General features: G+C 35.3%; 1 protein-coding gene across 1 annotated transcript in view; it reads left to right on the top strand.

The window, feature by feature from the left end:
* snx1a (sorting nexin 1a) overlaps positions 1-16986 on the top strand; it is a 32162-nt gene extending 15176 nt beyond the window's left edge. Inside the window, 11 exon segments of the mRNA NM_001128671.2 lie at positions 1593-1636; positions 1724-1865; positions 3083-3161; positions 4344-4419; positions 4517-4630; positions 4730-4823; positions 5214-5419; positions 7173-7316; positions 7445-7525; positions 15660-15731; positions 15817-16986. Of these exon segments, the coding sequence (NP_001122143.2) occupies positions 1593-1636; positions 1724-1865; positions 3083-3161; positions 4344-4419; positions 4517-4630; positions 4730-4823; positions 5214-5419; positions 7173-7316; positions 7445-7525; positions 15660-15731; positions 15817-15867 (1103 nt within the window). The 3' untranslated portion in view covers positions 15868-16986.
* Positions 16987-17522: the final 536 nt, after the last annotated feature.

The raw sequence follows: 17522 nt of genomic DNA, 5'->3' as shown, positions 1-17522 counted from the left end.
ATTTTGTAATAAACAAACGAGTTGAGAATCAAAAGACGCATGAAAGCAAAACCATTAAAGTGGCAGAGCACAGCTGCCGCCTGTTTTATCATGATTAATACAACAACGAGAAAATCCCTCTTTGCTCTTGACTGAAGACTTTCGTAGCTAAAGTGTTTTTCTTACGGTGAAGATACTAAAAGCACAGTTTGTTTCATATTTTTATTCTATTGTATTTATTTCTCTTTCCTTTGCAGTGAGGAAAATAATATATGCAGTTGAAGTCAGAATTATTAGCTCTCCTGAATATTAGCAACCTTTTTCCCCCAATTTCTGTTTAATGAAAAGAAGATTTCTGAACATAATAGTTTTAATCATTCATTTCTAATAACCGATTAATTTTATCTTTGCTATGATGACAGTACTTTATATTTTAGTAGATATTTTTTAAATACAAACATTCAAATTCAAAGTGTGATACAAAGGCTTAATTAGGGTAATTAGGCAAGTCATTGTATAACAGTAGTTTCTTCTGCAGACAATCAAAAATATATATTGCCTAAAGGGGCTAATAATATTGACCTTAAAAGAGGTTTCAAAATATTTAAATTTGCTTTTATTCTAGCCAAAACAAAACAAATAACCCTTTCTCAAGAAGAAAAATATTAGAGGGAATACTGTTAAAATTCCTTGCTCTGTTAAACATAATTTAGGAAATATTTATTTAAAAAACATTCTCAGGAGTGCTAATAATTTTGACTAATAATCTAAATATATTATTATAAAACTAATAATCGTTTGGAATAATCGTGATTACAATTATGAGCAAAATAATTGTGATTATGATTTTTCCCAAAATCGACCAGCCCTATCATGTGATGATGAAAATGTGTGTGGATGGACAAACCAGCAGGCTGAGCACACTGTAAATCATTTGAACTGTTGTTTTGGTCATTCTAAAACGCCTTACCGTTTAAGTATTTGTGTTATTATATTATTAATGACCTCCAGAATCAAGAGCGTCTGTGCTCCGTGTCTGACACCTTCAAACACCACAGCGCGATCACTGCATTTCAGGATTGCCTTCTGAGGCGCAAGTCATTTATTAGATGAAGAAAAGATTGACGCTGCTTCTCCTGCAGCAAATTCCGTTTTTATTGTTGATATTTGGCGCCAGTTAATCAGGAAGTGACGATTTTGTTCTGTTTGACTCGTTGGATGGAAACGCTGCTTTATTCGCACATCTTTTCAAAGAGACCTGACCTGGGCGTCACCTTGACCAAACTCCACTGCTGGACTCTTAAAGATGTATCTGCTTTTAACTTTGTAGGGACACTTCACACAATAATACAAATGCATTTATCCTCAAGTGGTTCAATACTTTTTTTTTGTTATTAAACACAAATATTACATATTTTGAAGAATGTTGGAAACTGATGACAAGCTATTAACATCCATAGTAGAAAAAAATACTACGCAAGTCAATGGTTACCGGTTTCAACATTCTTCAAAATATCTTGCTCAACAGAACAAGTTAGCTGCACAAATGAAGATGTGGTTTTGTTTGAATGTGTTGCTGTAATCAAATGTTTTTTTTTCTCCGTTTCTCACAGGTGATGGTATGAACGCATATATGGTCTACAAAGTTTCAACACAGGTGATTAATGCCGTTAACACACAGAATGTAACGGGAGCCGCGTAGATCCGTGTGTCTAGTCTAATCATCTTTCGCTCTTTCCCCCAGACGTCTTTATCCATGTTTCGAAGCAAGACGTTTACCGTACGCAGACGTTTCAGTGATTTCCTCGGACTGTACGAAAAGCTTTCAGAGAAACACTCACAGAACGGATACATTGTACCTCCCCCGCCAGAGAAGAGCATTATGGGTAAGACTTTGTTATTTGATGCGCTTCTGCTTTAAGGGAGAGTTCATCCAAAAATGAAAATGGTTCCAAGTCTTTAAGAGTTTCTTTCTTCAGTTGAAACACAAAAGAAGATCCTTTGAAGAATGTTTGTAGTATTGTAGGGTGAAAAATAATATGTAGGTCAATGACTTCCAAGTTTCCAACATTCTTCAAACTATCTCCTTTTGTGTTCAGCTGGAAAAAAATTCTACTGGTTTGGTACAATTGAAGGGTGAGTACTTAGTTTAAATTTTTGGGTGAACTATCCCTTTTAATGCACAAGTTTGTGCACTCCCTGACAAAAGTCTTGTTGTCGATCCCAGTTGTAAAAGAGCGTCAAATAATAACTTGACTTCTGGTTGATCATTTAAAAAAGTGGCACGTCTATTTTTCTGATGAATCATCTGTTGAACTGCATCCCAATCATCACAATTACTGCAGAAGACCTATTGGAAATCAAGTTTGGTGAACGAATCATGGTTTGGTGTTACATACGGTATGGGGGCGTGCAAGAGATCTGCAGAGTGGATGGCAGCATCAACAGCCTGAGGAATCAAGGCATTTGTGCTGCCCATTACATTACAAACCACAGGAGCAGGGCAAATTCTTCAGCAGGATAGCGCTCCTGATCATAATTCAGCCTCCACATCAAAGTTTCTGAAAGCAAAGAAGGTCAAGGTGTTCCATGATTGGCCAGCCCAGTCACCTGACATGAACATTATTAAGCATGTCTGGGGTAAGAGGAAGATAGGAGGCATTGAAGATGAATCCAAAGAATCTTGATGAACTCTGGGCTGCAAGAACGCTTTCTTTGCCATTCCAGATGACTTTATTAATCAGTGATTTGAGTCATTGCAGAGATGTATGGATGCAGTCCTCCAAGCTCATGATGGAGTCAGACACAATATTCATTCCTGACTTTATATTCTATACTGGACATTATTTCTGTTAAAAGACAAGACTTTTGTCTAAGCAAAGTCAGACCTTACTGTCCTAATTTAATAATTAAAAATCAAGGCATGATCATATTTTATTGTGGTAAATAAGCGTAATCAAGAGGCCTTTGCCTTTCATGTAATACACTTCTGATACCAAATGATCAACTAAAAGTCAAATTATTATTTGCTTTACCTAAAACTTGAATAGGTGACAATACTTCAGGTAGTGTAATTCTTATTTAATTTGTGTGCGTTTGTCAGGAATGACAAAAGTGAAAGTGGGGAAGGAGGATCCGTCATCGGCTGAGTTTGTGGAGCGAAGGAGAGCTGCTCTAGAGAGGTTTGATACTCTTATTTCTTATTGATGTGTGTAAATGTAAAGCTTTGAATCACATTTCATCACTAATATTTTGTCCTCATCAAACAGAAATTTAAAAAAATATGATTTGTTGTGTTGATGAGACTATTTAAATTGTATGATTTATTTAAACATAATATAATAAAATACAATACATTTAGAAAAAAAGAAAAAAAATGTATGTGTATATATATATATATATATATATATATACATTTAGAAAAAATAAATTATATATGTATAAAAAATTATAAATAAGTAGTAGTTTTTTATATTTATTTATTTTAATTGTATCTATTTCTATCTATTTTATTTAATTTATTTTATATTGAATATTTTATAGTTTTTTATTTATTATTTTAAACATATTTTATTATTTTTAATTAATTTAAAGGAGTACAGAAAAAGGCATGATATAACATAATATAATTAAAAATTTGGATATATTAGTCATTAATATGGTGCTTATATCACAATGTTTGTTTCTTTTATTTTCTATCTAGGTGTATAGATGTAAAGCTATGACTCACATTTCATCTCTAATATTTTGTCCTCACCAACCAGAAGGTGTTACTGATCATTTGTTGTGTTGAAGCTTTCAAACTGTATTCTCATTTTAATGAGGATGAAAAACATAGCTTTGACTCTTTATAATATAATCATTTTAATACTTTCTGGAATTTTGTATAATTATAATATGAGAAATGCGAATCGAATAAAATTAAGTGAATATGTTGTTAGTAATTTCAATATAGAATACTTTGGATAATGTAATATTAATATTGTTTGCTAATAATTTAATGTTTTTGACATTACAATTTCACAATGAGAATATGAAAAAATGCTTAGATTACTCAATCTGGATTATTTATTTATTTATACAAATATTTATATATATATATATATATATATATATATATATATATATATATATATATATATATATATATATATATTTATTTATTTTTTTTTTCATTTTTGCTATTTAATTTATATATAAATATGTTTTGTTTATTATTATTAAATATTTAACTTATTTTATATATTTTTTAAATATTTTTTTTATATTTATTTAAGGCATACATAAAAAATACTCATGATATAACAATCCTATGCTTGTGTCACCATATTAATAGCTAATATTAATGACGGTGCTGTTTGCAGGTATCTTCAGAGGGTTGTGAGTCACCCGTCTCTCCTGCAGGACCCTGATGTCCGAGAGTTTCTGGAGAAAGAGGAGGTGAGCTGCTGCTTTGCTCAGAGAAATTACCTTCACACACACACACACACACACATACACGCGCTCATGTACAGCTATATTTGTGTTTGTGTATTAGTTACCCAGAGCGGTCAGCACACAGACTCTGAGTGGAGCCGGTTTCCTCAAGATGCTCAACAAGGCCACTGATGCTGTCAGTAAGATGACCATAAAGATGAACGAGCAGGACGTGGTGAGTGGGGGAAAAAACACTGAGCTCCTCTGTGAAGACTACTAACCTAGATACAATGCTCAAAATATAAATATAAATGTGTTTGTGTGTCGGTTTCAGTGGTTTGACGAGAAGATCCAGGATGTAGAAAATGAAGAACAGCTTCTGCGCAAACTTCACGTCATGGTGGAGTCACTTGTAAACCACAGAAAAGGTCAGTAGTGCAGATGCAGGCAGTTTTAGATGTTGGAAATCTGATTCTGTTCATTAAATAGGAAATATATTGAGTGAAACAGTAAATTCAATTGAAAAGTAGGTCGCATGTTACTATATTTGAGCTGAATCTGTATTAAGAGGGAGAAAAGACACAAATGGGTCACATTCAGTTGTTTAATTTAAAAATAATTTTTCATCAGCTACTGGTAACCCTAAATCAAACATCATATCTAGTTTTTCTATTGATTTGTTTGTTGTTTTTAATTGTATAGTAGTAATGAAATGTACTAGTAATGAGACTAGCCTGTGTTGCTGACACGGCATTAAATAAATATTCATCATCATCATCATCAGTTGTATTCTGAGATTGCTGTTGTGTGTGTTTCAGAGTTGTCTGGGAACACGGCTGCGTTTGCGAAGAGCGTGGCGATGTTGGGCAGTTCGGAGGATAACACTGCTCTGTCCCGCGCTCTGTCTCAGCTCGCAGAGGTGGAGGATCGAATTGAACAGCTCCACCGCGATCAGGCAGCCAACGACTTCTTCACCTTCGCTGAGCTTCTGGCCGATTATATACGGCTACTGGGAGCCGTCAGGGTACAAACGCACACATGCATACACACACATAAATACAGCATGTATAAGTACACCCCTCACAAATCTCCCTTTTAGATTCATATTTTAATAGGAAGCTTTACAATATTATGTATATTTGTGCATATACATTAGATTAGTCAGTACTGAACCAAATCTGGAGCTTATCTAACAAAATAACTTACGATAACGGTGCAAAAACTAGTACAGCCAAATTTTTATGCTATAGAAAAATATTAAATGCAAATTTAAAAATAGGAAAAATCAAGAGAAACAAAAAAAATGGAAAAACTTAGTTGAAATATTGCAATATTTTGTTTTTATTTAATTGTATTATTTTTCAATTTCTAAATGTTTGGTGACTAAAATATTATTTTAATAAATTTTTCTATGTAATAAATCTGTTTTGTTTAAATGCACCAAAATACAATGCATCTATTCACTGAGAAATGGAGAAAAATATTATTTTTTTAAAATGGGGTTTACTCAGTTATGCTGAGCACTGTACATACACACAAAAGAAATATTATTATTTTTAGTATTATTATTTTTGATCTATGAGACATTATTTAAAGCATTATCCCTATATATGTATTAGTTATATTTTAGATTTTTAATAAAGAAATATATATAATTATTATGATGATGATTTTTATTTTTTATTTTTTTGTTATATTTTATATTTGTGATGAATCTGTATATATTATACCTAATAATATAATGTAATTACAAATGTAATTACAAAAGTATGTATAATAGTCTTGAATATAAAAAAAATCTTACTGAAATACAGTTATGATAATTATAATCATAAATATTTTAATTAATGATTCATTTAATTATTTGTTGTTATTGTATAAATTGTTTCATATTTATTCATTCATTTTCTTGTCGGCTTAGTCCCTTTATTAATCAGGGGTCGCGACAGCGGAATGAACCGCCAACTTATCCAGCAAGTTTTTACACATCGGATGCCCTTCCAGCCGCAACCCATCTCTGGGAAACATCCACACACATTCACACACACACACTCATACCCTACGGACAATTTAGCCTACCCAATTCACCTGTACCGCATGTCTTTGGACTGTGGGTGAAACCCGGAGCACCAGGAGGAAACCCACGTGAAGGCAGGGAGAACATGCAAACTCCACACAGAAACGCCAACTGAGCCGAGGTTTGACCCAGCGACCTTCTTGCTGTGAGGCGACAGCACTACCTACTGCGCCACTGCCTCGCCCTTGTTTCATAGAATAATATTACTAATAATAACAACCGATTCTGAATAGGAGACTTCCCTTTTAAGGCTCGGTGTCCTATGAATTTATTAATCATTCTTACTGTTCAATGAACGCAAATTGTCATAGTTTATTAAAGACGCAAACCCCTTGCTGTATGACAGCTGCACCTTTATCAAACTTAATACCTGCAGCATGAGAACTTTAAGATTGTTTATGAGCGTCAAAAGTTGTGGATCTGTTCGACAAAATATCTGACTGCGTCACTGCATCCCAAACGACTAAAACGATATAGTGATGGAGGAAAAAAAATATTTCTTAGCTTTTAATACCATTGGAATAAAAACTTTAATTCAGAATTTGCCAGCTTTATGCATAATTTTGGCCTTGACTGTATATAATTTCATACAAACGGTTGTATTGTGATTGTTATGCCTAATTTTAACAAATTATAGTAACATTTATTTAGTAAAAAAAGTCCTACCATACAGTTCTTAACATGTCTGTGTGTTTATCAGGGTTGTTTTGATCAGAGGATGAAAGCGTGGCAGCGCTGGCAGGACGCCGAAAGCATGTTGCAGAAAAAACGAGAGGCTGAGGCCAAACTCCTGTGGGCCAATAAACCCGACAAACTCCAGCAGGCCAAGGATGAGATCGCTGAGGTGACCGAGCAAACATGCTGCTGCTGTTTGTTTGCTAAATGGTTTAACACACTAACTGCTGTTTTACAGATGAACCGTTACACTACTGTGTTTTATTAATCTCACGTTTTTGTATTGTTATAATACAGTGGGAAGCAAAAGTCACGCAGTATGAGAGAGACTTCGAGAGAATCTCAGCCACCGTACAGAAAGATGTCATCCGTTTTGATGTGAGACCTGTTTTCTGTATTTTCTAATGTGCCCCGCTATGATTTTTCAGATATTGCTTTGCATGTTAATGTGAAGTCTGCAAAGTGTCAAAGATCAGAATGGCTGATTAGCCGCATTTCCACTGTCGGGCCAGTGAGAGCCAGGGATTTTATCGGGCCGGGCTGGGCCAATCGCCCGGGTGGTTGAGCAGTGAGGTCGAAATCATGTCGCGTTTCTACTGTCGGGCTAGTAGCTCACATCGCATCATGCAAACCTCGCCCCCAGAACATTCCCCAAATCAAACTTCACACACTGTATATGAGAAAAGAGTTGCAGAGAATGAGGTACCTCAATTTGTTTTGCTAATAATAGGGAAGCTATGATGATTTAGCAATTTTTTACTCCGTGCATATAATTAAGAGATACACTTCAACTCATTGCCTCCCTGGAATTTAAAGACACCTATAATCAATATGGAGCTAGGACATCAAAAGAAAGGAGTAACTCATCCCAATATATACAAACAACAATACCTGGATATCAGAAATCAATATTCTCAACACTTACCAATCTTCACAGATGGTTCAAAGATGGAAAGTAATGCAGCAGCAGCAATGGTGACAGGAAAACAAAGTCATGGAATCAAGCTGCCAACAGAATGTTCCATATTCACAGCTGAAGCCCGCGCACTACTTTTATCATTGGAGTTTATAGAAAATACACAACAAACGAAAACCATTATTTTTACTGACTCTAAATCATGCCTTCAACAGATGGAATCTTCAAAGAGTGATCATCCCTTGATTGAAAATATTTTAACTAAAGTTCATCACCTACAAAACAAATTTTACCATATCATTTTTTGCTGGATATCAGGACATGTTGGACTTTCAGGGAATGAACGAGCAGATGCAGCTGCTAAAGCCGCTCTAAAAACAAGCTGTGAACAAATGCCAAACTTCTCCATCAGAGATGAGACCTTTTAATAATTACATCTTAAACAAGTGGCAAGAGGAGTGGGATACTCTGGAAAACAATAAATTACACGAAATCCAGCCTGAAATTACACACAGAGGTATAAGACATTTTAAGAAACGAGCTGATCAAGTAATTCTTACCAGATGTCGCATTGGACATACAAGATTAACACATAACTTTTTACTCAAAGATGAAGAGCCTACCCATTGTTTACACTGTAAAACCCCATGGACAGTAAAACACATTTTACTGGACTGCCCTGTTTTTAATGACTCCAGAAAGACTTTTTATGATGAGAACTCTCTTAAGGACATTTTTAACAAAGTGACACCAGAAAAAGTATTAGAATTTTTAACATGTATTAACCAGAAAAATCTTATTTAAACTGTATATTCAATTATTTATTTATATAATAAATAAAGAATGAAATGAACATATAATTAAGAATTTAAAAAAGATCATTTTCACCCAAAAAATTCAATGTAACAATTATATAAATGTAGAAAACTACCTGTTTCGGTAATGATAATCTAAAAGTCGTGTAACCATTTTGACAGGAGAAAAATTTATATTAAACCGGAGAAAAATAAAAGATCGTCTTTTCTGGCAGCCATCTTGAAACAACTGGTCCATGTGCTCCTTCTTTCAAAATGAAACTTTATTTAAACACTTTATGTGTTTTTAAACCGTACTGTAAAATGGTTGCGGAGGATGAGAACATCTGTCATGGACATAATTTTTCAGCTTTTTTTAGTTATTTATGAAAATTCTGTAAACTATTTGTTCTGTCAGGTAAAAAATCTATTAGAACAATTCATTTGTTTTCATGCTGAAATTACCAAACCCGCCCACTTCAGCTGGAATCAGGCAGATAAAGCACACCATCGCACCATCACCAAACCATTAAAATGAAGACAACTGAAACAAACAAAAGACACGTTACCGTACAGCATTACATTATATGTCTATACAAAGAGCCCTGTGTGTTTCATTACTCATATTCATTTACTCGCAGACCGACTGTTGGCATGGTGGATCGAGTGGTCACTAACGGAGGGACCCAGCACACTGAGAGAAGCGCGCCAATCCATAATATAACACCACTGACATTTTCCGTTAATAACTCGGTAGAAAATGTATTTTATAACATCCTCGTTTAGATAGACGCTGTCAAACATTCAGCCCAATGGCTCCGGAGAGAACTGAAACATTTAATTTTTCCCTATAGGCTTTATGACACTTAATAGGTGATTCCCCTTTATTTAATTTCCATATTATTCTTCCACACATCGGTTTTAAAACCCGCTTTAGGTTTGATCATTTGCTGCTCTTTTTCTTCTCCGCTACTAGCAGCACACTCCATTTCCGCATTACTGGATATGTAGCGATAACAGACCGCAAAGGATGATGGCCACGCATGAGCTGATGGGAATTGTAGTTCCCGCTACCTCCCGTTCGCTTCATTCACCGTTTTATTGAATCATGCGACTTCGGTAATATTGAAAAAAATTGCTATTGCGGTACAACGGTATTTACAATATCGTTACATCCCTATTATTCTGTGATCTTAAGGAAAGTAATAAGTATTTCAGCACATATGAGCAAGTGATAAAATATAGCCTATATTTTGTTGCGTTCAGCAGCTTTTCACTAATAAAGCTCTACATGTATTTAAAATTGCATTTTTAAATTTTACCACGTCATATAAAAACATCGACACTTGTTTGAGGACAAACACATTTTGTATTTGCAGTTTTCCCCGATGCGTTTGCAGGACTGCTTGACAGAAAAAAAGGTCGCCTAGTTTCTGCTCTACGATTTGATTAATATCATCGTATTCAAATACTTAATAAAATAATAAATTAATGAAATAATATTTCAAACCTCCTCCGGTTTTTATTGTCTTTAGAAAACAAAACTAAAATCTTTTTTTTTTTTTTCCAGAGAGCCCTTTGTAAAATGGAAGTTTAATATGGTTTTAAAACGGTTTGATTTGTGTATTGCACATACGTAAATTACTATAGCTAGCTTTTATTTGTTTCATATTGGTTTGTTTATGTGCTTTTATTATATCCGACATTTGTAATTATTTAAATGATTTCAATATAGCTTAGGCTAATTTATCAAAATATGACACCAAGTTTTGTGTCTTTCTGTTGTATTCATATGTTGTGTATTATCTCCAAAATAAATTAACAAAAGAAAAAAGCCGCTCACGGCATCAACAGAGCTGTGAAGGGAGCGCTATTTTGCTCAGTCTCACACACACACATACAGGCATCTAAACGCACACAAACACACCTTTTACACTTTACAAAAACTCTCGACAACCTTTACTGTCTGCTGTGTCTTTAATATGGTGTAAAGATTATTATGCGTTATTGAAACATCGAGGACACAGCAAAGAATGTCACTTATAAATTAAAACTTTATTATTTTATGCAACAGCCTTACATTTAAAACGGAAATATAAGGGCGATCAAAAGCAAAAAGACCCCAGCCTATAAGGATATATGTATTATTTCCCTTATTTATTTATTTGTTTGGCGCATATAATCGTGTGCGATCAGAAAACTGTGTCCGCCTCTTCGCTGGCCCCAAGAAAGCCCCGATTAGCAGAGATGTATAGTAACGAAGTAGAACTACTTCACTACTGTACTTAAGTACTAAAAGGCAGTATCTGTACTTTACTGGAGTATTATTTTTTTCTCCTACTTCCACTTTTACTTAAGTACATATTTTCCATGAGTTTAATACTTTTACTCCGATAGATTTTTTATGTGCTGCATCGTTACTCGTTACTAGGGGTGTCAAAATGATCGATATCAGTTTAGTAATAGGTCATAACCGGTGATTACGCGATGACGTCATTTATCTCCTATGCGCGATGTCGCAATATTATGGCAGAGGACGGAGGCGCGAGTGAAGGCGGCACACGAGCCGCTAATTTACTATTAGGGAGAAATGTTGTAAAACTTCACCTCTGCCTCTCTCTTTCTCACTTTGGACATTTGACCCGCTGGCCTGTTTGTAAGGTAACTTTCCCTCTTTTCTTGGCTGTTAAAGCTGTCGATCCATCCAGACACGAGCGTGCCTGATGTTCAAGTTTTCTCCACTTTGTCTATTACCTGTGATAACCGCGTATTCTTCCCGCCATGGGTGAACAGCGCTTCTTTTCTAAAGCCCTTTCTGTTGAGCAGATGAAGATAATAACCAATCATCATAAGACCTCGCCTGTCAGCGCTCAAAAAGCAGGCGGTATAATATTGACATGAGTTTATTAGCTGTAAATGCTCGTGCTGTCTTCTGTGCATGAGTTTTGTTTGATACATTCAGAAAGAGTGCTTTCTTTAAGCAGGTCAAATTAAAAGTACAGTTTATATATCTGACTGCTGTATTAAAGAACAAAATTGTATTAAAAATAACCCTATAACTGTCACACCAAGACAAAAGCAATATATTTTTTTATTGCATTTCTTAACTCATAATGTCGCTATTTAACACAGTCAATGCATTTTTTTCTCAACACATCCCATAATTTCTAAAATATCAGCCTCCACCAACTGGTTAAGATGTTGGTTTATGGTAAAAGTACCAGAATTAATAAATATACTACAGAACATATGAAGTGCAAGACCAATTTAATCAAAAACATAATCAAAATTAAAAAAATTAATACTAAACCATAGCCATAAGCCATAAAGTATTTTAGATTTTCTTTTACCACAGTACTATACACACTTTCCTGTTTTTCTTTTTTCTTTTTTTTTTTTTTTTACAATAAAATCAAAATCAAGTGAATTAGTGCAACAGGATTTAGTTTGCTTGTTTAGTTTAGTTTCACGACTGCTTCCAGAAGACATAACTCCTGTTTATTGTGGTATTAACCAATCAAACTTCAAAACTACCAAAGTGTGAGTGTGTGTGAGTGAATAATGCATGTAAGAGAGAAACAGTGTGATTGTACCTGTGTGTGCGTCTGTGTGTGTGTAAGAGAGAGAGTGTGTATGAGAGTGTAAAAGAGTGTATTTTCGTGTTTGTGTGTGTGTGCGCCCATGTATATGTATAACAACATCGGTATTACACAGATGTTAGGAGGAGATGGTGAATTATGTGGACATTATGTATAAAATTCAATCACACTAAATATTTTTTTATTTTCAGAAAGTAAAACTACACATAATTTCCTGTAAGGGTTGGGTTTAGAGATTGGATTTGGGGTTAGAGCATTCAAAAGTATAGTTTGTAGAGTATAAAAACAATTGTAACCTATGTAATGTCCCCACAATTCACAAAAGTGTGTGTGTGTGTGTGTGTGCGTGTGCGTGTGTGTGTGTGTGTGTGTAAGAAAGAGAGAGAGAGATAGAGTGAGAACTGTGTGTGAGAGTGTATGAATGTGTGAGAGTGTACATTTAGGTGTGTGTGTGTAAAAGAGAGAGAGAGAGAGAGAGAGAATATGAATGAACATGCTGAATTATCTCATCAGTGAAGTGATTTTCTGGTAAAAGAGCCTGACGATTTGAGTTCTTGTACCATAGAAATTATTTACAAAGAAAAACAGTATCGTAAGCCATGTTTCTTTTCATTCTGCTTAATCAAGTGCCCCAAAGATATTTAAAATAAACAAAACAATATGATGTCTTTTGACTGCTTTCTTTAATAACTACATTACACAATACTTGTACTTTTACTTTCAGTACTTGAGTAGTAAATTTTGAAATAAACTACTTGCAATACTTAAGTACTAAAAATGTTGAATACTTTAGTACTTCCACTTAAGTATGGTGCTTAAAGAGCACTTCTACTTCTACTCAAGTCACTTTTTGATAGAGCACTTGTACTTTTACTTAAGTATGGGTCTCTAGTACTTTATACATCTCTGCCGATTAGGCCCCGGAAGTGACAGTGGAAACGTGACTGGCCTTGGCTAGCCCTGGCTCGCTCGCTTTAGGCGCGATAGTGGAAACGCGGCTATTGATAGCTGGTAAGTTTTAGCACATTGTTAACATGTTTCCAGCATGTTTTTTTCATGTTTTCATTTATTGTTTTAGCATGCTAGTATTCAATTTATGTTTATTTCCATAGCACTTTTACAATGTAGATTGTTTCAAAGCAGCTACACATAGAAGTTTTGGTAAATTGAAACTGTGTTAGTCCAGTTTTCAGAGGTGAAGTTTAGTTTAGTGTGGTTTAATTGTCACTACTGAAAGTCCCAAACCAAGCTAGACAGTGCAGACAAAACACTGGATTTGGTTGTCAGGTTTAGAAAGACTGAAAGTCCGATCAGTTAGGAAAAAGATACAACCACCCAAGCCAAAACCAACTGAAGGTCTAAACCAAATTTGGTGGTTGTAGCTTGAAAGCTCTAGAAGGAGTTACAAAAATTAAAGTCTAAAATCGCCTACTACTTGAGTAGTTGCTACATTTGAATTTGAATTTACTACACAACCCCAAGAAAAGTGTGTTCTATATAGTATGAATGGGTGTAGTATGAATGGAACTTTGATGTACTACAGCCGCCATTTGTCACTATCACATGACCTACCAACGTCAGTTGTGTCGCTTCACCCCCATTCATGAATTCTCGCGTAGCATCTATTGGATGCACACTTAAGAATCTCGCCAGAAGTAGAAGGTCATCAAAGTACTTCTCGCATCTAGTTATTCAAATACTTTGAGTTCAGACATAGAACTCGGCTCACGTTTTATATACTATATAGTAGGGAAGTTTGCGATTTTTGGACACAGCCTTGGAGTTTGGCTCACTTGGATCATGTAAACATTCTGGCAACACTAGTCAATAGCCCCTTTCACACATACAGACCTTTCCGGAAAATTGCCGGCAATTTTCCGGAAAGGTTGTATGTGTGAACAGGTCCTTTTTGAAAATACCGGTAAATTCGTTCTGGCTATTTTCCGGAAAGAGAAGTTGTAACATTACCGGCAATTTGCCGGAATGCTGCGCTGTGTGAATGCAGAAGGAAGATTCCCGTAATAAGCGCGTGCACGTCTAGAACGTGCTGACGTGAGACGTCTGCTTTAGCCAATCACAACAGTCAGACGCATTTACGTCCGCGTGGTTTGTGAGAATAAAAGCCTTTGAATATTTTTCCAGACACATTTAGCTGCTAGAAGATAGTCAGGTCACGTTTATATGTTCTTCTTAATGCCAACTGTGTAAATAATCATCGATGAGATGCTTATGACAAGCCGTTGTTTGTTTACCTTCAAGCTTTGCGTGTGCCTGTGAAACAGCCTGTGAGCGCCTGCACACGCACATATTATGAACATCTCGACATGAGAAAGTGATCCTGCGAAAGTTGTTCACAATATTGATCATCCACAGAGTTTGTAATTTAGTCAAATGTTTACAAATACAAGCGCAGCCGTTTAAAGCTCATTTGTGGTGAATGATGTCAGAATTTACCGGTATTTTGGGATGGATGTGTGAATGCTCTTTTCCGGAAAATTTCCGTAACGTCCTCGCCTGTGTAAACAGCGCTTTTTTCAATATACCGGTAAAGTCTTTCCGGAAATTTTCCGGATATTTACCGGTATCACTGTGTGAAAGGGGCTTATGATTAGATTTTGGTTTTGATTGTCAGTTTTAGAAAGACTGAAAGTCCGATCAGTTGGAAAAAGATACAACCACCCAAGCCAAAACCAACTGAAGGTCTGAACCAAATTTGGTGGTTGTAGCTTGAAAGCTCTCGGAGGAGTTACAGATATTAAAGTTTCTCTGGAAGAAGTTTATTTGAGGTATTTTTAGCATCATCCAGCCAATGTAATTAAAGTTTGCTTTCTTTTGTGCATCTTAAACTGATATAAACCTTTAAATATAAGGATAAAGGTCTTAAATTAAACCAGTTGCCTCTATTGACCTCATTCTTCATTCTAATGACTTGCACCGTCTCGTACATGTGTTTGTCTCGGGACTTCAAATCTCATTCACTTACGTTAGATGTAAAAAACAGTTGTTAAGCTGCTTAATGTTGCAAGCAGATATGTATTTTAATTTTTATATTATTCTACTTTTCATAAATAGTCATGAATGAAAGTAGTTTGAGTATTCCTAGTCATTTCTCTCATTCAATTAGAAATTTCGCACTACAGAATAAGCTCAATTTAAGGCTTAATGAGGTCGTTTAAATACTTTTGTTATGTCTTTCCTCACAGAAAGAGAAAGCTCGAGATTTTAAAAGACAAATCATCAAGTATCTGGAGTCACTGCTGCACTCGCAACAACAGGTACTGAACGCATTGGAAATCATTTCACTCGGTCGTGTTACAACTTACACAAACATGGATGACCGTTTACTCTCTTTCCCCACAGCTGATAAAATACTGGGAGGCGTTTCTGCCCGAGGCGAAAGCAATCGCGTGAGGCGTCACAGAAACACACACTCACCCATGACTGAGGCCTTCTTCACTCTTTACCTCTCGCCTATAAACCAAGAGAAATCAAGCTGCAAAGGGAACTCATCAGTCCGGCCGCTCTCCGATCCAACGACTAACTTTGTATATTTTATTTCTTTCCCATCTGATCTTCACCTTTATTTTCTTACTACATTTGAGTCTTGATTATTTGGGGAATGTAAACGCATGGTGGTTGGTTGTGGGTCTGTCTTCCTCGTCTGTATGCAACCAAATCTTTTTTTATTTCTCGTTTATCACTCACTGGGATTTGTTACTGCCAATGGTTTACACTAGAGGGCGCTCTCTATTCATTCAGATTTCCCATTAGGCCACTTCATGCGAGATAAACGGTGACTTATTTTAGATATCCAGAATATTGAGAGAGAAATATATAAATGTATACACTTTTAAACATCATGTAGTAAATGATAATGGATTATTGGCATAAAATAGGCTGGATATTGTGGAAAATCATGAACGTTTGTTTTCTTATGTTGCTGGCTCATTGTTTTTACACAAAGAATCACTTTAAATCTTGAATAGAGTTATGGTTTCAGTACATTTAAGACGTAACGCATTTATTAACGCACTTCTGAAGCGTTTGATATCAACATCGAAGCTCTTTCAAGCAGCACTTCAGTCTTAAACACATATTTTTCTCTCTTTATTTGCTCGTTTCCTCCATTTGTTGACATTTACGCCAACATGTTATTTTTGTCCGTGTCAAAAGCGATATGCGTGTTATTCACTCGATTATGGCATGTTATGATGATTAATAAACATTTGCTACTCTACTAATAATAATCACATCGTTTCTACATCAGATTTGTTTTTGCTGCTGTTAGATTCATGGTCATTTATAATGTTAGGATGTTTCGTTTGTATTAGTTTGCTTCATTGAATGGTGTTTCTGGCCCTGCTGTAATGACACAGATGTTGTTAACAGGATTGACTTCACCATTAGGTGCCATAATAATCAAATGTTTGTTTATTAGAAGAAAAAAAGGGGGTGGGAGGGTATTTTTTTCACTATGGACACTTCTTTTGAGGAAAATAAATAAAGATTTAATAATTGCAAATACCGAGATTGTGAGTTTTAAATCGTTTAGTTTTTTTATTGCAGTTTCAACACGCAATCATCTCAGACTGGTTTCTTGAACATGACAATGAGTTCACTGTACTCAAATGGCCTCCAGTCACCAGATCTCAATCCAATAGAGCACCTTTGGGATGTGGTGTAACTGGAGATTCGCATCATGGATGTCAGCCGACCAATCTGCAGCAACTGATGCTATCAAGTCAATATGGAGCAAAATCTCTGAGGAATATTTCCAATAACTTAATCTATGCCACAGGATTAATGCAGTTCTGAAGGCTAAAGAGGGCAGGGTTCAACGTTAATGATGATTTCTACTGGCCCAACTGGACCTGTGGTTCAGATTTTTACTTGCCCTGCCAAAGTTTTCACTGGCCCCACCAAAAAAAAAGTGAATTGCTATTTCTTAGCCACATATTTTAAATAATGTGTCAAAAATAATGTCTGTGAATCCAGAATTTAAATATTTTAGAAATATTAAAATATTTAGCAGTAAAATATTGCAGTATGGAAAATGTGCAGGTATT

Source organism: Danio rerio, chromosome 25 (assembly GCF_049306965.1).
Source record: "Danio rerio strain Tuebingen ecotype United States chromosome 25, GRCz12tu, whole genome shotgun sequence".
Classification (NCBI taxonomy): Eukaryota; Metazoa; Chordata; class Actinopteri; order Cypriniformes; family Danionidae; genus Danio; species Danio rerio.
Note: the sequence above shows the minus strand (reverse complement) of the source record. Positions and strands in the feature narration are given on the sequence as shown.